At 43.1% G+C, this 25127-nt stretch overlaps 2 protein-coding genes across 4 annotated transcripts; both read right to left on the bottom strand.

Moving 5' to 3' along the window:
- Positions 1-626: 626 nt before the first annotated feature.
- Positions 627-5850, bottom strand: macc1 (MET transcriptional regulator MACC1). Of its 2 annotated transcripts, XM_076736344.1 has the most exons (5): positions 5743-5850; positions 4259-4381; positions 2119-4163; positions 1831-2019; positions 627-1733 (listed from the first exon to the last, which is right to left on the bottom strand). In XM_076736344.1, exons 2-5 carry the CDS (start codon positions 4371-4373, stop codon positions 1530-1532), a joined length of 2553 nt encoding a protein of 850 aa, XP_076592459.1. In that variant the 5' UTR covers positions 4374-4381; positions 5743-5850; the 3' UTR covers positions 627-1529. The 2 variants fall into 2 exon arrangements, with proteins under 2 accessions (XP_076592459.1, XP_076592458.1); XM_076736343.1 differs by lacking the exon at positions 5743-5850 and having other exon boundaries at positions 4259-4391.
- A 6821-nt stretch (positions 5851-12671) lies between these two features.
- sp8b (sp8 transcription factor b) lies at positions 12672-15834 on the bottom strand. 2 transcript variants are annotated; one of them, XM_076736263.1, is made up of 2 exons: positions 15709-15834; positions 12672-15245 (listed from the first exon to the last, which is right to left on the bottom strand). In XM_076736263.1, exons 1-2 carry the CDS (start codon positions 15727-15729, stop codon positions 13908-13910), a joined length of 1359 nt encoding a protein of 452 aa, XP_076592378.1. In that variant the 5' UTR covers positions 15730-15834; the 3' UTR covers positions 12672-13907. The 2 variants fall into 2 exon arrangements, with proteins under 2 accessions (XP_076592378.1, XP_076592379.1); XM_076736264.1 differs by having other exon boundaries at positions 12816-15245; positions 15433-15734.
- Between the last annotated feature and the right edge of the window lie 9293 nt (positions 15835-25127).

The following is a 25127-nucleotide window of genomic DNA, read 5'->3' as shown; positions in this document are numbered from 1 at the left end:
GTATTTAAGGGTAATAAGAAAGACGGATACGGCTGCTCTGTCAGATGGATGTTTATACAAACTCTGTTGTGTTAGTGAGAAAATCTCAGGAGTGATGTGCAAATAATTTCTTGTTTGGCATCTCACTAAACATCACGTCCAATGTTTCATATATAACTGATTTTGTCCTTGATGTTCCCTCTAAGCTCCTTCGTGCACAATTATCCTCCACTGTTTATCATCAGCTCTTACATAACGAACCTCTGAAGCACAATTTTATTCAAATCACTCTCAGCTTGGGGATTGAATCAGTCCATTGTGTTGCCTGATACCATTTTCCTCATTTGATTTACTTTTCCTGAGGTGCATTCAATGAGCCAAAGTAAAGTCACTTCAGCGGGCTGCGCTCTCTGTTTGATGGAGAGCCGGCACACAACGCTCTCAGCTGAAACTAGCTTAAACAAACAGTGAAGGGAAAAGCAAACAGCCAGAGAAAATCAGTTGGGAAAAGACTTCATTTTTTTCCCATGGTGTCATTAACTGGGAAAATTACAATTGTCACAAAAGTTGTTCAGTATTCAAATAAGATTTGAATAACAGGTAAAGTAGTTTTTGACAGACAGACAGCTCACATTAAATCTCCCCAGTTAATCTTTCCTGCAGTTAACTTTTATTCATATATCATTTAACACATCTCTATTTCTGTATCAAAGATATCAATGGTTGTCTCACATTTGAGTGATTGAAGGCACTGCACACTGTGTATGGCACCACTCTGAACTAAGAGGTTTCCATTTGACAATCTGATCATACAAACGTCAACACAATGAAATCATCTGCTTTGTACGCATCTAAAACATTACATTATAAAAATAGCAAACACGTATATTTAAGAAAGCAATAGTTTACGACACTTGTACAGTGGCATCTTTATGGTTTGTTTACTGGCATCAGGAAACTTTCACTTTGGCAGAACATTCTCCATTTTCAGCACAGAAACTTCCGTTCAGAATCACGTGCTGTCAGTACTGCAGCCCTCGAGATCGTTAGTTAGCAACAGAGTTCACATTATTCAGTTTGCTGACTGTTCATTCAGCTACTTACAGTATATCACAGAAAACCAAAAGCGACTTAAAGAGACTAAAAGCAAATGGAATACACTAGGTTTGAGACAGCTGAACTATTGACCTCACGAACGTTTGACTGAAAATAATATAGCAAAATTTAGTTTACAGCTTAATCACATTTGCACACTGTTGGTGACATTCCTTCACAGCTCAAGAATTGCGAGAACATATTTGACACCCACCGAGTGAGATCTAAACATATAGTGCAAGTACCCGATTGAGTTTCAGTAAAGTTGCTTCTAATGTTTTGTGTAAAAAACCGCCTGAAATCAAAGCAAGCTAAAGTATACAGCAAAAAAAGAGAGCCAAGTAACATCAAAAACAATATCAAAACCTTGTTGCCGTGTAACAAAACCTCCCTGTCTCTGCTTTTCCCAAGTGCGTGCCGGTCACTGTCGTCACTACAGTGCGTTTGCATCAAGTTTAGGACTTTGGGTACGAAGAGGCTCGAAAGATGTCGAGACAGTTCACTGTGATGAGGGCACCAGTCAGCTGCCTCCACTGTCTGGTGGCAGGGTTTTTCATTTTGTCCAGGACCAGGTGCAGATCCTGGATCATGTCCCTGTAGCTCTCTCCATAACGCAGACTCCAGGAGTACAGGAAGTCATAAGCAGGCTTCCACATGGACTGAAACAGAAAATGAACATCATATTCAATACATGTCGGAAATTTTAGCTACTCTGCGTGCATCACTTGCCGTGTCAGTGCATTGTGTTAAACTGACCTGGGAACTGACTTCTCCGTTCTTTCCTCGGTGCGGTGCCTCATAGCCCGCTATGTGAGCGCTGGAGAGTTTACCCATCTTCTCAGCAAGCTCCCGCCATCGAATTCCCAGCTCCACAGCAGTGGACAGGATGACTGTGTTCTGTATCAGCTGGGCCACAAGATTCACAGAGTCCATCTTCAACAGTCCCTGAAGGTGATAAACACAGAGACAAACTGTACAGCGCAGGAAATCAGAGCAGGAAAGCTGTGAAACTGCTGCAGCATGAGCGGAGGGTTGTGTGCTTACCACCAGGAGCTCGTGCAGAAACTTTTTTCTGGACTTCTCAGCGTGGCAGTCTTCCTTCAGCTTTTCCAGCACGCAGGCCACTTTGTCAGCCTCAGTTTCGGCGCACCTCCGCGTGATGGCGTCCAGCGACAGGTTGTGGTACCCTAAAGCATGAGCAAAAGCTCTCCAGCTGGTTATGTGCTCAGTGATCAGCGTCTGCATGGCCGAGTACATGTAAGTAAGCTTCTTGAAGGGCAGGGTCATGTTGTCCAGGAGGACCTCTGTGGTGATCTGAATGCCGGTGAAGTCGATCACTTGGTCTCTGGTTATGAGCTTGACGTTTTTGCAGTGAACCAAACCAGTCCTGCCTCGGAGGAATCCGATATACCACTCCTTCACTTTTGAGTTACCCACTGACTTAACAGTCTCTCTGGAGAGGAGAGCCACAGTGTCCCCCTTGAAATACTCCAGAAGGTAGTCTACACGTGGCTGACGGAGAACTGACTTCAGGGCGACGCCATACCAGTCTAGATTCACAGGTCTGTCAGTGAATTTGGGGAAATCTGGAACACTTTCCTCAGGAATAGGTGAGGTTCTTGGCATCTCAATCCGCTTCTCTATCTGCCGTGACACTCGCTTCTCTGATCTGATGGGTGCTGTGGGAGGGGAAGGCACCTGGAAATGTGCAACAGTGGCAGCGTTCGCTTCCTTCACTTGCAGATCTAATTTAAATGGAGTCATTTCTGTATTACTAGCACATGATAATGCGACTGGCAGATGCAAAACAGTCCCTATTTTGAGCTGACTTTGTCTCACTTCTTTGAGTCTCTCCTCAGGTTTGATTTTAAACACAGAGTCTGTGAGGTTGACTCCGACATGCAGGTCGTTCACTTTGTCTGGTTTAAACCCATGTTTGCCCCAAAGCTGCAGCACGAGTGGAGGCACATTTTTGTTTCCTCTGACTGAGAACGGAAGCTTTGTGGGGACGTCCTCATGACAACAAACCACTATTACAACCTTGAACGATGGATGGATGTACCTGGGCCCATAAACTGCTATGGTGACATGACGGTCGAGGTAATCCCACACTGATGTAGCAGGGGACTGGATTGCAGAGGCCTCTGCGACTGCAATCACGTAAAAATGTGTCTTCAGGTCCTGGAGCTTCATCTGCATCATGTTCTTGTGAATGTAACAGTTGTTCACCTTAAGATAAGGTCCCTCTCTTTTGTTGGACACCATGCCGACCACACTAGTCATCACCTGACTTAATGGGTCACTTTTCACATCTCCAGACAGTTTGATGTCCAGAGAGATAGACTCCTTTGTGTTGATGTTGCTGAGGACCACCTCTAGCAGTGGACTCATGGTTGTCATATAGTTGTTATTGAGACCAGGAGGAGGGTCTAGCATTGCTTTCAGTGTAACTTCCTGGACTTCCCCAGGAGGAACATGGCCCTCTGGGATATGAATGGCAATTTCTGAGTCTGGTAATTGTACTGAGCCTCCAGTGTGGCCGATCTTGCAGATGACCTGAAAGCCAGTGGCCTGGGTCTGAGCCCACCCTGGACTCTGGCTCATCAGATTTAAGTCCAGACACGAGCGGGTTAGCTGCCTGTGGCTCAGCCAGGCCATCTTATAGGCCTCTCTGTCATTCTTTAGCCACTCAAAATCTGGGTTCAGCACTGGCTCAGGCGGCAGGAAGCTGTTTGCCCGTTTTGGCACTTTTCTCTCCAGGTCACCCAGAATGTCTGACGCACTTCTCCATCTCCCAGATCTGTTGCTGGCTTTGTGTTTCTTTTCCAAAAAGTCTCCCAAGTTGCCTTCATCGGAAGACGTGCTGATGGCATCTTCGTTATTTGTGTCCAAACGCTTTTCATTGTCTTGTTTTACATTGGATGCGTTGGAAATGTGTTTGTCTGTGCTGCTGCGTACAATGTCATCTAAGAAAGGATTTGATCCAGACACTTTGTCCCAAAAGGGGTTTTTTGACTGAGATGAAAGTGTGGTTTCTGGCTGTAAAATTGGCCACTCAGAGTTCTGAGTCGTTCGTGTCACGTACCCCCCTGTGGAAATATCAGAGCTTGCTTAGGACGTCTGTTAACATTATCAACGGGTTTTGAAATGTGGTTTTGCGTAAACTTCAAAAAGAGGATTTTACCGTTCAGGTTGTCACCGGCTGAAACATTGTCGTCCAGATCAATCAGTGTCCCCTCAGATTTACTCCGCATAAGACTCCCAACACGACGGAAGGACTTTGCTCTTCCAGCTGCCATATTTTCATCTGTAAACATAAAAACTATATTGTTTTACACTTTTATACTGTACTTCTATCTGAGAGATTGTGATGGTCATTTTTCACGACTTTCTGTTTTCATTTTACTGAAGATTAATCAAGAAAATAATGGGCAGATGTCTCAATTAAATTAAACAAAACTTATCAATAAGCAGACATATATTTTGTAAGGCTGTGAAACATGCCTTACAGTCACTACCTACACAATTTAAGACATGTGAGTGAAGCCATTGTCGTGTCTCAGCTATGTTTCCCTCAGCACAGTGAGCCTCAGGCTTTCTGCAGAGCTCCTTGTCTGTTACAGAAACTGTTCCAAAACACAGAATAAAGCCTGAACTCTTTGGTCTGTCACTTGTTTGCGTAAAAGGACACTACCCATTCATGACTTGTCACAGTGAGTCAGTCATTAATAATGTGGTTTCTTACACCAGTGCACAAAAACAGGTTGGTCTTGTCAAGCCTATGACACAGTAGTCGGTTCTCTCAGTGCTTCTTGCTGTGCAGTACCACTGTAGTACTGACATTGCTACAATTCTACATGAAATAATATATGCACTGAATGAGATACTGGCAGTACTTCACATCCTGATGAAATACTGCATGACAAGCTTATTTCCTTTGCACTGTACCGTCATTCCTGCAGCGCAGCAACCCACCTCAGTGTTAACTAAACTATTCTGATCACAATCTTCTGCCTGTTTCCCTCTGCTTTATTTAATCAGCTGAAAATATTCTCAAACAAATCTTACATTCATTAATAATCCAAACATAGCAACAAGCACAGATTCAGACATAAAATCCGTGAGCTCCAGCTTCACTGTAACTGCCAGCAGCCAGCACTGAACAGGTGTGTAGCATACACTCAGTGGTCCAGCTGGAGTTTGTTAGCATTCATACGCACTGTCAATGACTGAACAGAGGCAGAATTTACATGAATACAAATTGAGATATATCTATAAATCTGTGCACATCAGACAAATGTAAAACTACATATCTATCTATATACACACATGCACCCATACTCATGTGGACATTTACAAGTACAACCACACACTTAAATGCAACCTGTGCATAAGTTTTAAAATGCCATAAAACAACAACAACAACAACACAACAACAACAACAACAACAACACAGAAGACAAAGTCTAAAAACAAACAAACAAGGCCCAAAGACACCCATCTTTGCTTCCTCTCACTTCTGTGTACAGTATGACTGCTGTGGGCAGGATTGCTGCTTTCAGCCTAGTTACACGTTAATAAAGCAAATCCTATTGAGGTTCCTATCCTGAAAATGCGAGTGGAAAAAAACCATCAAATAGGCGAAAAGAAAACAAAGTTAGATCTCACCGTCGGCATGAGATGGTTGTAGTTTTGCCTCAGCGCGTTGGCAGGAAAAGAGGCCAGTCCACTATCATTTACACTTCTTGTCTAGGGCGTATCTGGCCTCCTCACGTTACAGCGCTTTACTCCTGTTTGCTCGCAGGCACTGAGCATTTTGGGACTGGAAGTTCAAAATAATGCAGGAACCCCAGCAGAGGAGTGGCCTCTCCGGCTTAGCAACTACAATACCCACAACGCACCGCTCCGTTTACGCACGGGACTTACAACACCTGAAACTGAGCGATACCTGCAGTTTCGCTAGGAGTGATAAGCGTGCTGAAAGGCTGTGAAAGCATGCCATCGCACATGTCGGAGGTCACCAGTGCGACGAGGAGACACACGAGAAAGAAGGTTAATGTCGCCCAGTAAGCATTTATCTTAAAGATGAGTTCAATATATTTCCACTGATGCAGCGTCTGCAGAGCACACCGCAGTGGGGGTTGGCCACAAAAGCAGGTGCTTACGTGATCGCTGTTGTCAATTACTAATCCAGAAATGACAAAAGAAGGGTTGAGTCGTCAACAGTATTTCCTCCTCTCATCTGATACCTCTGCCGGTAACCGCAGAGCTTTATTGATTTTACTGTGTCATTATCGCTGCTATAGATCAGAGCCAAAATGAGCTTAGAGGTAAACAGAACTTAATCTCATCAAGGACACAAGTCATGTCTCACTGAACAGGTAATGCTGTCATGAATGCGTGAGTAGATCACACACTGGGACTGATCCATTTCGTTTAATATTTTATAGAAATAATGTCACAGGAAGCCACTAATTTCAAGCTTACAGGTTAACCCTAAAGTGAAACAGGTGCATGCCGAAGTGTAGGAAAAGCTTCAAATAGCCCTTGTGCAGAAGCTTGCTGTTTGTTTTGCAGCTGTTATCTTTGCTGGTGAATATCCACTCTGCTGCTGAAGTGTTCTATCAGAGCTGTTGTGGTCTTTGGATGCAGGCCTTGGCATCCACACAGTCAGTCAGATCTCCAGGAATGCACCTAAGCACTCTTGAGTAGATTATGAATTTTCATAGCAAATATGGTCAGGGGCTGCAGGAGCCTGGACTCTGGCATGACTAATAAGCATCCCTTCCTGTAGAAGTGGAAGTGTTTTCTGAAATATGTGATTCGGCTGAAAACCCATCGATTGTTGAAATGTGACCAGCTTTGTGTTGTAGCTAAATGTCTTACATCATTCGTGATGATGTTGGTGTCACTTAAATGTGAACCAGCTCAGATGAAATCTGCACGCCTCCCACATTCCACCAGAACACAGATGCAAGTGTTTCATGATCAGCTGAGTCACATCATTTTGTAACAAGTGTCTGAAACAGAAAACAGATATGTGAGTCAATTCTGCTCCCTTGTGGCTGTTTTGAGAACATTGGTGGGATAAGGATACAAATCCCATGAAAAGGACAAAGCCAAGTGTTGCTGGTGTGTCTCAAGCTTTATACAGCCTGTTCCTCTGTGCCAGAGCTCCACCGTTCAACAGTCCCCAGCTGTTCTACTGAGATGTTTGAAAAGGAGGGAAGTGAGAAAGTTTTGAAAGACACTTGGCTCGTGTTGTTTTTTTCATGGGATTCCTTGGCAACGAGAAAAATCTCCAGACTCCTTTAGTAAAATATGCATTCTTCATTACAGACATTGTGACATGTCACAGTATAGGCACAGGTGTAAACGTGCCACGCTGACAGCTCAGAGGGTCTGCTGTGAAAAGGGCCTGTCGCGAGCGCTGAGATGTGTGTTATGAGGTGCAGTTACAGTTTTTTTTAATACTTTAATCTCCTCACAACAATCAGCCATTGTTCTTTACGTCATCTTAAAAGAATGGCTTTCATGTTGTTACTGTTAATAGATTAAACTGAGAATTGCTGAACGTGTTGAGAAGCAACAACAGGATAACTTTAAGGCCACTTCCCTACAATGAATATAATATTTACACCTTGGAAAATGATTGTTAGCAGAAGGTTTGGTGGCTACGCTTCACATCCAGCTGATGACATCTATCTTTTGATTTTTTAAACTAGATTTGCAGCTCGTTTTGTGTGTTTTTATAGGTGAAGTGACAGAATTTCCTCTGTCATTTCAAATTGAAGAGCGGATTTCAACAAAGCCTGCTAATCTCTGTTTGCATAGAAACAAATATATAACTCAAACTTTCACTCTTCACTTAAAAGTTAACATGAAAGAACTGAAAACTTATTTTTACCCCCTGGATAACGAAATCCATTGTCGTCAAGAATAAGACAACTTGAATTTGTATGGATCAGATTTAGAAACTGTGTCTGAGACTGACACATTTGAGCCACTTGGTGGAGCCATTTCTCTACCATTACTTTGGTCAGACTTCACTGTTTTTTAATCGAAAACCAGAGAGCAGACGTGCAGTCTGTGTTTTTAGATTTTCACCAACCCAACAAGTAAGGAAGCAGAAGCAGTGTTTCGGAAGTTTTTAGTTTACTCTATTTATGAGCTCATGAAATACACATACAACCACAAGTATTAAAAGGTGCACAAACCTGCATTCAGCAGCAAGAAAACTTTTCGATGACCAAAATAAGGTCCATTTATTTCTTACTATGCAGCAGTAATGGTACAGTGTAACTCTGCCATCGTCATTTGGGCTGTCACTGAATACCATTTTCATTCTTGATTTGTTTGCTTATTATTTCACCATCAGTCAATCACTGAATCAGAAATGTCCATCACAGTTTCCAAGAGTCCAAGCTGATGTCTTTTTTTAATGGTCCAGTGGTCCAAAATCAAAAGATATTCAGTTCACTGTAATATAAGACAAGCAGCAAATCCTCATATTTGAACAGCAGCAACCATCACATCGACTTGATTTTTCAGTTTTGGAGGTAGTTGCTGGCTAATTTTCTCTTGATCAATTAGTCAAGCCATAGGCTACTTGTCTTGCAGTATATGTTTTAGTATAGTGGTGGTTCTCTGTCAGTGATAGGAAACCTGTTTGTGAAGGTTTAAGTCAGAAGGCCAAGGAAGCACAATAAACATTATAAGCTGGCGTCATCTTCACTAAGAAGCTGTTTCAGGCCTTACCTCCTGCAGGAGCCTTCATCTCCAGTCTCACTTTCTTGTAAAAACCATCAGGGTTGGATCATAGAGAAACATTGGTGAGTTTAATGTGATTATGTCATATCATGCTTTTTCTAGTCTGTATGTGTTTCGGCAGCCTCAAGGATCAAAGGTGTTCCCTCAGTCAATTCTTCATCCTGGGTTTTTCAGTGTGTATGCGCTTTGATCCTGCAGTGAACTCACGTTTATTTACTTCATAGACACTGATGTGATGAAGTCGTTAAATGGGGGTCTGGAAAACCAGCAGAGCTCCTCTCACTGAGGTTCAGTCAGTAGGTATTCCACTCAGTGATCAGACAGGTGAAACTCCACCCGTGACGTGAATGAATCTAAATTGCTGAAAGCATTGTTTAAGGGCACCCCTGTCAGTATTGCAGCAATTACCGTTAATTATTTTTACTAACCTCTTCACCTTGTCAAATTGCCTTTCCCAGGAGATTGGCTGGTTTGATGACAATGACAGTGCGGTTGGTGGTTTTAACCACAAAATTGGCCACAGATGCATCATCGGTGAGAGGTGCTGCCGCAACACTATGATTTGCTGGGAGAGCTTGAAAACCCAATATATCTCATCATATCAATAGCAGCTGGCATTTCCATGAAGGCTCAGTCAAGACCGCGATTCAGTTTGAATTTTATTAAGCCGCATACAGCCTCAGAATCACGGGTGCACCCGGTCCTATCAAGCGTAGGATAATGTTATCAGTCTTTCATGTTTTCTAGGTGACTGGATCAAAGCCGGGCCCGGCTGCAAACACACTGTGTGCTCTGGCCGTAGCCGTTGTTAAGGCCTTCATCCACAGTTGGCAGCTCACCCTCCTCATCCCCTTCCTCTCTGAGGCCAACTTAATTCAAATGAGGGCAGCGGCAGGACATTCCTTTGAGGACCAGGTGATGCCGTGACAGTCTGTGAGGGTGTTAATAACACTGAGCCGTGCACTCAGACAGGCTTCAGGCCCAAATGGCTCTGTCCACATTTAATGATTATTTTCTCGACTGTTCATATTTTACTCGTCTGTTGAGGCAGTTGCACACTGAAATGATGTCTACTCTCAAATGTTCAAGGCCGGTTTGAGTAAAATATGTCAGTGGAAGATATGTCACTTCATACATTTTGACAGCAGTTTATGGTAATATTGTTTATTCTTAAATCCAGTTTAGGAAATACATTTTTTAATGGGAGTATATTTGCTCTGTTGCGTAGTGAGCAGCCCTTTTCTCTTGTCTCTGACTTTATTGAAAGAAACAACACAAAAACCTGACAAAGACAAAATGAACCCTGAAAGTACAAATGGCACCTAACGCCGTAGCTTAATCTCTGGCTGCAATTGTTTTGTGAATATAAAAACATAAGTAATTCAAGGTGGGTTTTGAATTGAGCTCTGAGGAATCCAGACACTACTAGACATGAGTCCACATTGTGGTGTCAATATAACACAGCAACAGAAGACTTGCTTTGCTCCAGTAACCCAACATTAATATAAGAATAATACCAACACCCGGTCAAGTTAACCCAGTGCTGTGTTGGTGCGATATTGACCCCACACTGGGTAAATTATTAGCTCAGCATATTTTAATATGCACCTTCTGTATGTATCAAAGTGCAACTGCCTTGCAGGCCTTAAATGTCTCTGTAACCCAATCCCTGAGTGCATCAGTGACCCCACAAGGGCTGAATTTCCTCAATCAAAGCCCATCTGTACCTCCATTTTAGTTTTTGTTTTCTTGAACTTCGCTTGGTTTCACTTTTAACTTTAACTATTGTCCTTACAGCATTTTCTGCTTGACTGCACCGTCACAGGAAACCAGAGGAGAGGTGGCAGCAGAAGAGGAGAAGAGGGTGTACCTTGCTGCAAGCTCATGTGTCTGCACCTGTACATTTTAGTGTGCCCAAGAAGATCAAAGTGAAAACGGACGAGACAAAGAAAGAAAACACGCAACTAAAGGTTCAAACGGTTGGAGAGTGCGTTGGTGCTGGACAGAAAGGAATATCCGTCGCTTTGAGAAGATGTCCCACTGCAACACAATGAGCCATTGTCTGTATTGGAGACCGACGGGGTGAGTTACACACCTGTAAGTACTTTGACTTTAATTCCTAATTCTCTTAGTAATTCAAACATTTCGAAAGCGTTGTCAGTGAGTACGTTTAGTTCGAATGAGCTTCTCTCTCCAGACTGTGCATCAACCCTGACGTGACACACATCTGAGTCAGACCTGCAGCGCCTGTGATTCAAAGGCCAGGTGGGCGAACCAGGTCTTGTTATCACCTTATGTTGTCCTCATCATTGCACATGTCTCTTAATGTGGGGAAAAAGCCCATCACGGATAGTCCCGAGCGTTCATCTCTACAGGTGAATTTGTTGAACTTCAATGGCACGTTAAAAAGTGGCACATTGGTTTAAAGCAGCATGGCTGAATGAGGGCTTGCTTAAATGACTTGGAATAAGCTTTTTCAACTACCTGAAATAACACCAGAGCCCCAAACCACAGATTTCTGGAGAAGACTGGATCAAATTTGGACGTTACATTGCTGTTTGTTGATAGAAGCGCTAGATGGCGCTACAAAGCTGTGCATGAGAAGCAGTCTAACAGAAGTTTGAAAGGCTTCAGTTCAGCCTTCACGGTAAACCCAAACAGAAAACAACAATCTTTAAAAATCTAGAATAATTTAAAGGGTTGATATAATCCATGCTTATCATTTTTGTGATACAGTTTAGAGAGTGGTCTGAGCGTCAGGGCGCACACTGTCATGAGATTTTAGGTGCGAAAATCTGATGTGTAAAAACCCTAAAAACAAGAATCAGAAAATAAAAAGGAAAAACTGGGGTTATCTGTGCTGTAATTGGCAGAAAATAAAAAATCCAAGCTGCTTGCATAAACGGGAAGAGGGCAAATTGTGTGACCTGATACTGGTATTTAAGTCCAAATATACATTATTGTACATAAAAAAAATGCCAAACAAAGATAAATAAATTATTAATAAATAATAAATACACGTTGTAGCTTTCTAAAGCTTATACTGATAATTTTGAATTTGAGTAAAAGACCAAGTGATTTAGTCTAACCTGAGATCAAGTTAAAAAAAAAAAAAAAAAAACAACCAACAAAAAAGCAAGACTCGGAGCCACAGAGTGACCTTTTCTTAAACTGGATTACACTGCTCAAACGTTTATAGACTGCTGGCAATAATGTCAGCATTTATCTGTAAACACCAAACCTTCTGCGCATTTATTAACAACACCATTTAGATTCAGCAAAGGGTTTGCGTGTTTTCTAAGAAGGTCCGCTGATGATGAAAGGTTGATGAGCAAACCCCAAAACTTCTAATTAAAGTGTTTGAAATTTGGGGCAAAAAATTAAACAACTCAAAAAGAGAAAAGACAGCTGGTTGCGTACGTTTGGAAATACAGAAATTAAGGTGATATTTCTCATACGTTTGTGAAAAACTAATGAAGTGGTGGGTGACATAATTCTGCGTGTTTGACCTGTGACGCCTCACAGAAGTTTAATTTTCACGCTCAACAGAAAAACGGACAGAAACCGAGAATAAACTGAATTTAGCCTGAATTTAAATTCTTACAACAGCGACTTTTTCTTTCTTTCTAAAGCACATGCCCCGTTTGATTGATCAATTTTAGGATTCAAATTTAAATGAATTTGTGTATGAGGCCTTGGTTTTACTGCAGGCCCTTTTCCCACCCTGGCCTGAAAAACCAGCTGCACGCGGAGATCATGAACGCAGCATCTGTATTATTTCACAGTCACGATTTCTTTTTTTTTTTTTTCTTCTTCTTTTTTTTCCCTTCAAAGTATTAATCTACGTATTGTTGTAATATAAAGCAATAAATTCGAGGCCATCTTTTCATGTCAGACTTTTTGATCTGCCGTTCAGAAATAGATTTTATCGACTCAACAATCAAACAAACCCGAGTCGATCAGCTGCTTCTGAATTCATACTGACTTTATTGAGTGGCTTACATAAAAAGCCATTCTCGGAGTGGGGGAAAAAAATATTGTAAAATTAAAATCACTTTACAACATGCGTACTTAAATTAAATGAGTGGGTAAAACAGTAAATGATTTCAAAACCATACAAATAAATTCAAAGTGCGCCTAACGATAGACCCCTAAATACAAGAAAACTCGTGGTTAAATATAACTCCCCACAATACATTTCATATCATGTCAAAGAAAAATCAAAGTACATTTCCGTATATTTTCAAATATTTACTAGAGTCCATATACAACTAGAAATACCTATACAAAATCGCCTCCTGGACAAATACATTACTCACCTTTACATTGGGCTGTAATAATTCTAACCTACATTTCTCATTATATACAACACATTTTGCAAATGAAGTGCAAGTAACCTCAGCTGGCCTACTTACAAACTTGGCGCACATATGGTAGACTGTGGAGTGAATAGCAATATGTGATAGAAACCTACAACTGCTCCTCCATTATCAAACGCTTGATGGGACTAGACGGATATAACGAGACTCATCTCATCCCACATATCAGCGGACTCTACAGGTATTTGTTCCTACCGAGCAGTCCATCCACAGGGACAACAAAAAAGAAAAAGAAAAAAAAAAAGAACAATATCTCCTGCTCGATAATAAAGTGCCACAGTTTGGTTTTGAACAACATGTGTGACAGCAGGAGCACAACTTTGCAGGCCTACATTTTTCACAACAGTGTTTCTCTGCCTCCCAGAAACATGAAGCAGGACCAGGCTGCAAAAAAAAGGAGAGAAAGTTTCTGCCCTGCTCCAGTGTGCCCACAGTAACTTGATTACACTTCCACAGCGCAGATGTATTAATGAGAAGTTTCTGATGGTACAGCTATGAAATGATCAATTAGTAGTCTTAAACACTTGGGAAAAAAGTCGAAGAAACGTATTTTCTCATTAAATGGCGACACTTGGGACGTGAAGCATTTCTCATACGTAAAGTATGTCCACTTTCATGTCATGACAATTCCATCACAACAGTTTTTTTTTTTTCTTTACAGTTTTTACTTCACTGAGGGGAGTTTTAGAGGCCGTTCATGCCCACTCCCTGGGTTGACTCAGGAGGGTGCAACAGGTCGGGGGAATGGCACGGAGGGCTGCCCGGCGCGCTGTGCTCGCTGTCGGTATCGCTCCCCCTCTTCCCTCCGCTGCCCCCGGAGCCAGAGCCGGCGGATCCCCCGGCGCTGTGAGTTTTTACATGTTTACTCAGGTGGTCGCTCCGCATAAATCTCTTGTTGCACACCGGACAGGCGAATCTTTTCTCGCCGGTGTGTGTGCGTAAATGTCGCTGGAGCTCGTCGGAGCGCGTGAACCTCTTCCCGCAAAAGAGCCAGTTGCACACAAACGGCCTCTCGCCGGTGTGCCACCTCAAATGCGCTTTGAGGTGCGACGTTTTCCCGTAAACCTTCCCGCAGCCGGGGATGTGACAGCTGTGGAGACCTTTTCTCCGGAGGCTGGCGCCCGCCGGTCCCAGTCTCTCCGCCTCCTGACAGTTTGGACAGTCGCAGGTGGCTCTGCCCGAGTACCGCCGGGCAGATGACCTCGGAGACCCCGCTAAAGGCGCAGGTGGACCCCCGGAGAGCATAGTGCCCCCTGCCCCCGCTAACGGAGAGGGGCTTGTGTCCGGATAAGAGGATAACACCGGCTTGAAACCGTCCATCAGGTGCTGGCCGGTTGTCAACAGGTGTGGAGAGGGACTTGTGCTGAAAGCAGAGTGACTTAAAGTCGAGTAATCAGAATTATATCCGCCCAGAGGAGAGTGCAAGGAGGTCTGGAGTCCACCGGAATGTAAGGACGTTTGTAGTGCTGCTCCATTTGGGTTCTGAACGTCAATCCATCCCGCTCCCACATCCCACCACGCAGAGGCTCCGGTGGTTCCGACCTCTCCTGCGGGGATACCGGGATGAGACGATTTGAACCAGGACTCGTAGGGATGCGCAACGCTCATCCTCGGATAGATGCCCTGCAAACTGTCCACTGAGGTGTGCACCTTCGAGATGAAAACCGGCTGGTGGCTGGACTCTTGAGAGCTGCTCGACACCGATGCTTGGAAAACAGAATAATCGTTTCCAAAGTGTGAACTAGACGAGGTACCAGACGTGAGGGAAAAGGCACTGGATCCGGTGGAGCTGTTGGTGCCGAAAGAGTCCGAGATGCCGGATCCATTGCGGGACACCCCGAAGCCGGATAGGCCGGATCCGAGACTGCAGCTGCTCGCGGTGGCTCTTTTCCACGGATGGAAGCCTTTTCCAAATGACGAAGGATTATCCGAAATTGTCGACGGTGAAGGGCTCGGACTCCCTATTTTGTTGCATGTTGCTGCTAACATGGCTAAAGGAGTCGATCCTAACCTCGGCTCCTCCTGAAAGGACAAGACAAAGCTGTGAGTGACCGCTCAGCCGAACAAGTTTCACGGGTTCATGACAGACATTTCTGCGCAGCATTTTAGCCCCAAAGACAAGGAGAAGTTAGGAAACTGTTCCCCCCAGCTGGAGCAGATGACATTTAAAGTTTGGAAATCATGGCAGTAGATTATTATCACCTCCTACCTGGACGAACAGAAAGCAGACAAGTGAAATGCGACACACTGCGCTTACAAATGCATGCCAAACAGGACACCAAGGAGAACATGCGTGTTTTCAGCACCAGGGCAAACTTAATATTCCGTCTACAGAGCCTCAGCTCTCTCATACGAGCCGCTTCCCGAAAATATAACCGACGCACTGCCTTTGCTGCTACTTTTGCGACTGCTGCAAGTTTAATCCCCCTCCGCCGGACAATGACAAGAACTAATTAAACCGGTAAGAAAGTCCTTTTCGACTCACCCCTAGAAGTGAAGTTGCCATCACACAAAAACACTGCCCTCCTCAGAGGATCTTTTTATATTTATGAATCAGAGCACTGTTTTTTTAGAGGTGTGCAATACAATGATGTGTTCCGCCCATTCTTCCACAATTGTAGGCTCCTCTCCGGCTTTGAAGTGCCGCTGTGACACGGGCGACCAATCAGCGGCTCCGTCCCGCCGCACCGCCACATACTACCGTGAGGTCATCAATAGAGCGCCTCAGACAGCTCTCCACCCTCCGCCACCTCCTCCCCGCCGCCCCCTCCATAATAAAAGACAGCGGAAGGAAGGTAAAGTTAAATGAGAGCGAATTAGGAAGGAGGAATTAAGGGGCCACTTATTGAAATTTTACAGAACATCACGTTCCATAAATTTGAGGGAAAGCGGCGTGATGTTAACGTGGGTGATGAGGCCGGTGGCAAATGCAAAGGTTGGCCAAACTGCCGTCACAGCACCACACACACACACACACACACACACACACACACACACACACACACACACACACACACACACACAAAAAAAAAGGAAAAAAGAAAAGGCAAAGCAGCCAGCATCATACTGTAAATAAAATTCAGCTCACATTTCAACTCCTTTTTTATCCATTTTCAAATGACTCCTTGCTGTGGTTAAATGATCTGAGCTCGAAAAGTTTGATGGGAACTCTTTCCTCCAAATTTAAAGTGCGTGAAAAGTCTGAGTGGGCCACCTCCACTTCATCCCACACTAATGTGCCTATTTACAGATTTCAGTGCAGATATTTTTAAGATGTTTCACTCTATCAAAGCCTCCCCGTGTTTTTAGCATCTTATTTATATTAGAAACCGACTGTGGCTCTGGCATAAATTACCCCGCGGGATTTTGCATGTTTTAACTTCTGAAGAGTTAATATACACAAACTATTACACAAGCTACAAAGGCCGCATTGTTCTGGTCGTGCACCAATATTACACCGTCTCAAACTTTCACATTACTGTAATTGTGTTCAATTATCTCAACAGTTTTGATTAAAGCTGCTGGATGGTGCATTCCGGTGGAGGACTGTTCGTTTTATGATGCTCTTAAAACAACAGATGATGATGAAGATGATGAGGGGTCGATGCAGTTGACTTTGGAACATTTTTGGCCTCAAAATTAGCCTGGAAACCCCCCTCCACACACACACACACACACAAAAAAAAAAAAAAAAAAAAAAAAAAAAAAGAAAGAAAGAAAAAAAGAAAAACAATCTGAAAATGAGCCATTGGAGACTGCGTGCCGCAGGTTACCTGACATTATTTTAAAGATTTCACTGTGCGTCAGACTGGAAATGAAATGATAAGATGGCTACATTGAATGGGCTCATCACTTTGAGACACTGACATTTAGTTAAATCTACAGAGGAAGCTCCTGTTACATAATAAGAAGTTGAAGGCAAAACGTGTGCTGAACCCTGGGACTCTCTGTGGGCGCTATTAGCATGCAGTGTGCACTGGGAGCATAAATTTCATTTGAATTTCAAATTTAATAACGCAGGAGGTTTTTAATCATCCGCACTTTTATTTGTTTGATATTAACATGCTTATTGACCGGGTCTGTTGACCAGCTTGGTCATTACAGGACAGGGAAAAGTTAATTAAAACGACCAGGGATTATTCATCACATCATCTGCCTAACCCATGTCGCTTCCTTTATTACACAGCGTGATAGATGGACTATCTGATTAATTCTTGTGTTTCTAGGATTGGACAACAGCTTTTTGGATTAATTTACACTGCCTTACCTGCAGGTGTAAAAAATGAAGTAGCGAGAGAGAGAAAAAAAAAAAAAACAACTAAAACAGCCGAAATTATCCATAATGTTGCACAGTTAAAAAAAATAAATAAATAGATGCAGCAACATTTTACATGCACTTATCTTAATTGTTATTCTTACAGCACATGTGTTATCTTGTTTCTAGTTTTAACCAATATTTAGAGACAGTGTTAACAGTTTCGTGTTATTTATTTAATGCGTAATTCCATTTCTATCTTTAAGTTGCTATTTAAACGTGTGTGCGCTTGTGTCAAACACGTAAAGTGTCGATTTAATTATTTCAGGGGAAATGAGAAATCACGGTAAGCCATATGTTTGGATGAAAACAAGGGCAGGTTTATAGATAACCGGGGTTGATAAAAACACAAACACACACGTTCACTTGGCTTATTGGCGTTGGAGATAAGACAGAACTTGCATCGATCTGCTTTCTGCTCATCCATTATTTTATTTCCGTCAAACTAACCAATCACGCATACTGTCGGAAAATCATAGCAAGCCGGGAACATGATGCAGCCGTGTTTAACGGCGAATAAAATGTGACAAAGTAATGAGGAGAATAAAACCTACATACCGTGCACCTCCGCTCCGCAGCGCATTGATTGACCCTCGACGTTTGCTCTCAGCAGACTATAACACAACATCTCCCGCTGCCGCTGTGACTGTGGACCATGCCAGATAAATGTTACACTGGCAATTCAATTAGGAATAACTTGGAAAATTTCCGCCGACCTCTGTTTCCCCTACATGCACCCAAACCCCTAACAGATAGATAGAAAGATAGAAAGATACACACATCGTTTATACATACAATTCCAGTGTACATTTCATTCTAAAACAATTAAACGTTTGTGAGCTATCTGGTTTTCCCCGTTCTTCTTCCTCCTGGTGGGGATGGTCATTCATAATATGTGCGCAATAGTGATTTTACGCATTTGGAGAGCAAGGTTTGGGCTACAGCTACAGGGGACATGTTGGCCTCTGGTGACAAATTACTAAATGATCGCACCAGCAAGACTGATGTCAGAGGTCAGTGTGATAACTCCTCGACAGGAAACGTCTTGCTGCTGATGATACAGAGGTACAAGAGATTTTTAATCCACGCGCACTTCAAAATCTGATTGTCTAATTTATTCTACCCCCCCACCACACAAACCAAAAAAAAAAGAAAAAAAAAAAAAAAGAAAAGAAAAAGAAAAGAAAAAAGGCTTTTGTTGCCTGTTGCGTTCAGGGTCGCTCCTAGTTCATATGGTGTGCACAGGTTGTTCTTAACGCAAGGCTGTAACTGTAAGCCGCATTGAACAGATGTCCCCATTGAAGGCTTTCTTCTCCTACACACATGGGCTATATTACCATCATGAAATCAAACTCAAAACCCGTCCCTTTCGCCACCATAATGACCGAGTTATTCTGGGCCGCTGAGCACGAACAAAGTGTGTTCAATATTGCGTGCTCCAGAATCACTGCGCTTAGAGAGCCGGGAGAAAGGAGTCAAGGCAGAGATGCAGAAGTATACTTTAATGTGGAGATTTACAAAGCAACGCGATAATCTGTAGGCCGTCCTATCAAAGCTTTTTCTGTAAGAAAACCGAAGGTAATCACTTGTGGCTTTCATCAGCAATTAGAAGACCGCCGTTGGCTAGGTCGCATACTGTACCTGCATAATTACTTATTTTTCCTGCAATAATTTTTTTAAAACAGAAATAAAAGGGTCGCATACAATATTAAAACTCATGATATTAACTTATAACAATTAAGAGACATCCAATCCTTTTTTAAATTTTGCACACCCTTATTATATTAGATAGATAGATTGATAGATACATAGTTGTGGCTTTTCCTCTTGCTGCATCAAAATATTGTCACTGTCCTAACAAACACTGTGTAACCCTATGCAGTAAAGTATGCAGAGCAGAGAGTAAGAGAGCAGGGTCTGTTGGTTGTTGTTTTCTCTGTTCACCAGGAGGTTGGAAAGAGCAGATGTCCGTCTGCACTGTGAGCTGCCAAGTGGGTCCGGAGCGGGGCAGCCACAGACACAAGGGCCCAAATGGTGTGACAAAAGATGTGCAGGAAGCCCCTCTTCGCCTGGGTGAGCCACAGAGAGGGTCTCCCCTCTCTGCCAGCCTGCAGGGACACTCACAACACGAGCCAGAGTGGTGGCAGCAGAGCCATGTGTTACCCGGCCGGGATGCATGGTACACCGACGCTCACATTCACACAAACATAAATACACATGCATATGCAGGAATGTGCAAATACAGGCCAACCTCGTCCTCCACTGCCATCAGCGCACGCTCACACCTGCACATTGCACTCAGCGTAAAACATACACACATTAATGCTTCTCTCTAAAGCCTTCATATAGATAGCCAGTCAGCTATTTTCATTATTTATCTTTCAGATGAGCTGCTGACAGTGATGCAAAACGCGGTGACGCGAATATTAATGATGTGAATGTAGCAGACAAAAACAGTAAACAAACCCCCGTGTTTATCTATCAGTCTATCAAGGAGACTGTATGCCATTTTCCCTTTGCCCATGAGGTCATGCGAAGTGGGTGAAAAGGCCTTGAAAGTGTTCCAAGCACAGGTGTGCAGCATGGCCTGTACTGAAGGGGTGCACTGAACCATAAACAATGATATAAATGTCTGGCAAATAAAATGGCTAGTTAACAATCTTTTGACTGCTCTAACCTCTGAGCCTTTGTCGGGTATCGATCAGCCAGCTGTTCCTGGCTTTGTCTGGCAGGACGGGAGCCTCTGGTTCCTCCTGGGATGAATGGAGAGAGCCGCCAAAAAACTCTCCTCAGCTTTTCAAGTTGTGCCTTTCAGGAGCAAAAATCAAAACAAGACGGCGTCCATCACCTCCCGTAGGTCAACATTTATATATTTATTACGCTCACATAAAGTAAAATCATAAAATGAGCTTGTCAGGCTCCTGGGTCTGTTTAAAAGCTTTCATTTAAAGTTGCTTATTATATTTAACAAGCCCAGCACAGGCTTCTTTGTTCACAGTTGTCATGTTGTTGGTTTACATGGAAACCATGTAAATGGTGATTTAGATGAGCATAATTTGTCTCCCTATATTAAGATAATTGTATGTTAAATAACGAACATCTTCAGAATTGCAGTGGGTGTCATGGGATGTGTCTTGTCACGCAAATATATCAAGACAGGGTGCTAATGGTCCGTCTCAGCACCTGTCAGTCAAAGAGGAGCAGCAGTGACATTCTCTGGCCTGGACTCCATAGTTCAGGTTATATAGCGGCTGCCATCGTGCTGCTGCAGCCTGTCTGGATTGTTTGTTCTTCTTTCACCAAAAGTCTCACTCAAAATGAAATTAGCTGAATAATTAATTTAGGCATTTGTTGGATTGGCTTGTTGGATGCTATGGCCTGTATTTCCCAGGACACTTGTTTGCCTGGCTGCAGTGATAGATTGCAACGTTTCCAACACAGGCTGTTTATGATAAACAGAGATAACAGTGTATTTTGCCACCATTTGGCTTGACTGCTACATCTGAGGGCCATGAGGTCTTCTTATTGACTTTCACTGAGCCCAACATTGCACTTTGTCAGTGTGAGCGGCAGTCTAAGAGACAGGCGGGCGAGGCAGTCATACAAAGTGAAGTACTTAGGATTAGCCCTGGCTCTTCAAGTTTCAGTAATTATCCTCCTGGAGGCATTCTTGCTGTGTTGGATAATAATGGAAGTCCGGGTTGTACGCCTGTCACCTCTCAAGTGTGGGTGGAGGAAGCCAACGAGAGGCGCAGAACAGAGAAATGTTTGCTTTTCTGTTATGTCATCAGAGGAGCACAACAGTAAGGCAAACTTGCATTGTCTCCAGAGCGGAGAAGAAGCTGCAGGACAACACTGATTTTCCTCTGCTTAACATGTGACACGCAACTTGGAATCTTTTCAGCTGTGGATGTGTTAATGAAACATGTTCTCCAAGAGGTGATAATGTGTTCTGAGATCAAGTGTAATTACCAAGTGTCAGACACGTGTTTTTGATAAACAAATCTGTTAAAACACACAGTTGCATTATTTGTTGCGAGTGAGTGTCATCTGATTGGCGTTGATTACATTTGCAAGCTGCAGAAATATGTGATCCTTTTTCTTCCTCCCTTCCGTCTCTTGTCAGACATTCACACAGGAAGAGCAACTGCCCCCCCAAATCCTGGCGTGTTGCTTGTGTTTATCTATCACATCATCCTCAAAGTTTCACTCAAGTGCATGTTGGAATAATAGAAAGGTCCTTATATCCAGCAGAGAAAACACAATGCTTTAATTAAGAGTCAGTCCGATTTCCCAGAGGGGAGATTGTCTTCTTCCATTAACTTAGTTTATCATATAATAAAGAGGTTGCCTTGTCCTTCCCTACCCAGACAATTGGTTTTAATCAGCCAGCAGGTCTTTCATGGCTGATAATTTATGCTAAATTGACAAGGGTGGAGGATATCACAGAAAATCATTATGACAGGGCTCAGGTCACTGCCTGTCACCGTCTTGTTTCATCCTGTCCGCTGAGCTCACGGACAAGCGTGAAATTCACAAATGGCAAATAATTGTGATGGAAATATTAGCTCACCTCTCATCTTCAAAATGATTATTCAGAATATGTCTTATACATCATGTGAAGGTTTTGACCACACTCATAGCTGCGGTAGACATTGAGATTTTAAAGTGAGGAGATGTGATCATTATCCGCAGAATGAGCAACACATGGTCCGCAAGTTACGACTGCAAAATCAACCAATACTAAGCTTTTTCCAACCCGAATGAGCAAAATCAGACAACCAACAGGTTTTTCTGTTGATAAAAATGCATTAATATTAGGTGAAAGTGAGTTGCCACAATGACAAATGAATGTCTTCGTCAAAAGAAAACCACAACACACAAGCAACAGATTATTCCGGTGATTGCACCGCAGAGTCCAAATATGTCTGTTGTGACTTTGGTTTTTAAGTGCAGGCTGTGCAAGTGTGAAGTACAAATTGTGATTTGAAGTAAACGGGGGTAGTGGTGGTGGGGGCTGAGAGGAGAGGGAGATGCAGGATGAGCGCGAGGAGGAAGCTGGGACACACTTCTCGCCTTGCAATTTAATCACTGTATACCCAGGGAAGTATTGACAGTTGTCCTGTGGAAGCTATTAAAGTTGCTGTCCAAGGTTAAATGAAATTGCAGTTTATCAAGGCAGCATTGAGAAAATAAGGGAATCTGTTCATGGCTGTTGATTAATGTGGAGCGTGATCAACACAAGGGGTTCATTAAGCTATACATCACCGGGGTAATTTAACATGTCATCGCGCCTGCTGTCGCTCCCCTTCACACGTTTTGTGCATTGTGTATGTTCGCTGTGTATGTGTGAGTGTTTGTGTGTTGAAATCAAAAACTCTGACCTCACATGCTGAGATGTGATTGTGCCTGTATGCCTTTGTGTTTGCATGATCAAACTTCAAAATCCCCCCCTGTTATCACTGTCAACCACACAGCTTATCTCTCCACAGACTGGCATCGAATGCATCACTGGTGTTCTATGAGGGCACAATATAAACATAGCATGATACACTTTATTTCATATGCCAGTATGCAATCAAGCATCGGGCCTTGAGGAGAACTCCTTCCTTCAGAGAACTGGTGTGTTTGCAACTCAAATCAGACCTTAACAAGAGCACGTTTTTTTTCTTATCCTGATCATCATCTGCTCTTACCTTTTTATCAGCGTACTGTTCATCTCATCACATCGCTGATTTCATCACTTGTAGTTGCAGAACAGCTGACGAGCATACAGAGAGGTATGCTAATCAGGCTTGGGACCTGGAATTGTGATTTTTTTCTTTCTTTTTTTTTTTTTTTTTTTTTGCCTGGTGGATTTGTTTACTGGTGGATAATTGATGGTGCTTGAGGGACAGGCGTGAGTCGGACATGAATCACGGGCGACGGGGCTCATGATAAGGAGCTGAAAGTCGCCTGTAATTAAGCCAGGCACTAGAGACCAATTGTTTGTAGAATGATTTGGTCGGGGCTAATTGACACTAATTGTTTAATCAGATTTTCTTCCCCTCCATACTGCAAGCAAGTGTGCTCCACCAGCGACTCATCTGACAATGCAGTGAAAGAAAGCCGCACTCTTCATATGAGGTTGTTGAGGGGGCTGGGGATGGTTGGAAATCGAGATGTCTGTTTATTATATCTTCTCAAACATTTAGTCATGTGACTGCAAGGAATGCACATATACATGCATTTTTTTCCCAGTAGGATGTTGTTTGTGTTGTTTTCTAGTGTATCATTTATTGCTTTATATTGGACTTTCTGAGTAAGTAATGTTACTGTTATTGATATTAACTAATTTAGCAGCTGAGAAACATGATTGACAGCTCTCTGATAGCTCTCTGTTACAAGTGGTCACCCAAAAGTCTTTTTGGATGAGGAGGAGTTGATTGATCTCGTGCGCACAGTTACCAGACACTGTTCTATAACAGTAGTGGTGCTGATGAGCTGTTGAGCAGAGCAGATTTATGACATTTGGAGAAGGCTCATAAATTAGTGCAGTCGTACCCACGATCCTCCCACACTCGCTCCACGTACTGTCCTGTTTACTGTATGATTGAACAACAGCTGGTTTTGCACCCTATCGCAGCACCGGCTAAATTACAATGCAGACCATTGCGCTGGGAGGCCATTTTGGAAGAATGGTAGATAATTGTTTTTTAATACCTGTAATACTTAATGAGTCTGGGTCAGCATCAAAGCCAGAAAAAAATGTATGGCTCATTTACCAAAACTGTTACAGTAATGCTGGGTTCAGACTACACGATATCAGCTCGATTATAGCTGGATCTGGCAGACACGGGGGCATGGGGTCGGGGAAGAAAATGGGCGTCGGGGTCGACAGTCGTTTAGTTCCGTGTAGTGTGTCATAGTGGACACCATCTCAGAACTCACTGGCTATTGTTTGCTAACGACTTAGCCTCTGGAGACAGCAGCCGATCTTTTGGGGCTTCTGGTGTAGCCAGCGGATACCCAAAAAATGGACAGACATCTGGGCCAAGACTTCCTCTCCTGTGTGCTAGTCATTGCTTACAGTCCGATCAGCAACTCGACATCCAAGCTAACTCTGAACATTTCGGCTAATCTTTATAAAGAGATATCTGCGTATAAATGCAGATAAGAAAGAAAAGCTAAGACAATAGTGGGTGGGTTTTGAGATTGCATTTCAGCCAATGCATTCCGCCTCATTTTCTCTCTGCACAGACTGGTTACCTGCATGCAACCAAAACCCATTCAAGCGTTATTGGTAAATACGGAAAAAAGACAACGGAAACCAGAATACTTCCGATACCAAAATACTGCCCCTTGTCTACAGATTCTGCATCCATATGCATATATCTCTTTACACAGATTATAGCGGACAACAGTTGATGCCATATCTGGGACAAAAAGACGAGCATGTTAGAGTTTTCTTTGCCTTCCACAACGAAGTCCATGACGTGCGCCAAACGTTGACCGTCCATGCTCAGCTTTAAACATGGCGAAATGGAGAGGAATGACGTTGATTGTGCCATGAGGGGAAACCGTGCAACAGAGGAAAGGTCACCATCTTT

The sequence above is a fragment of the Chaetodon auriga genome, chromosome 8, assembly GCF_051107435.1.
Source record: "Chaetodon auriga isolate fChaAug3 chromosome 8, fChaAug3.hap1, whole genome shotgun sequence".
In the NCBI taxonomy this organism is placed as follows: domain Eukaryota; kingdom Metazoa; phylum Chordata; class Actinopteri; order Chaetodontiformes; family Chaetodontidae; genus Chaetodon; species Chaetodon auriga.
This window is presented reverse-complemented; position numbering and strand designations above follow the sequence as displayed.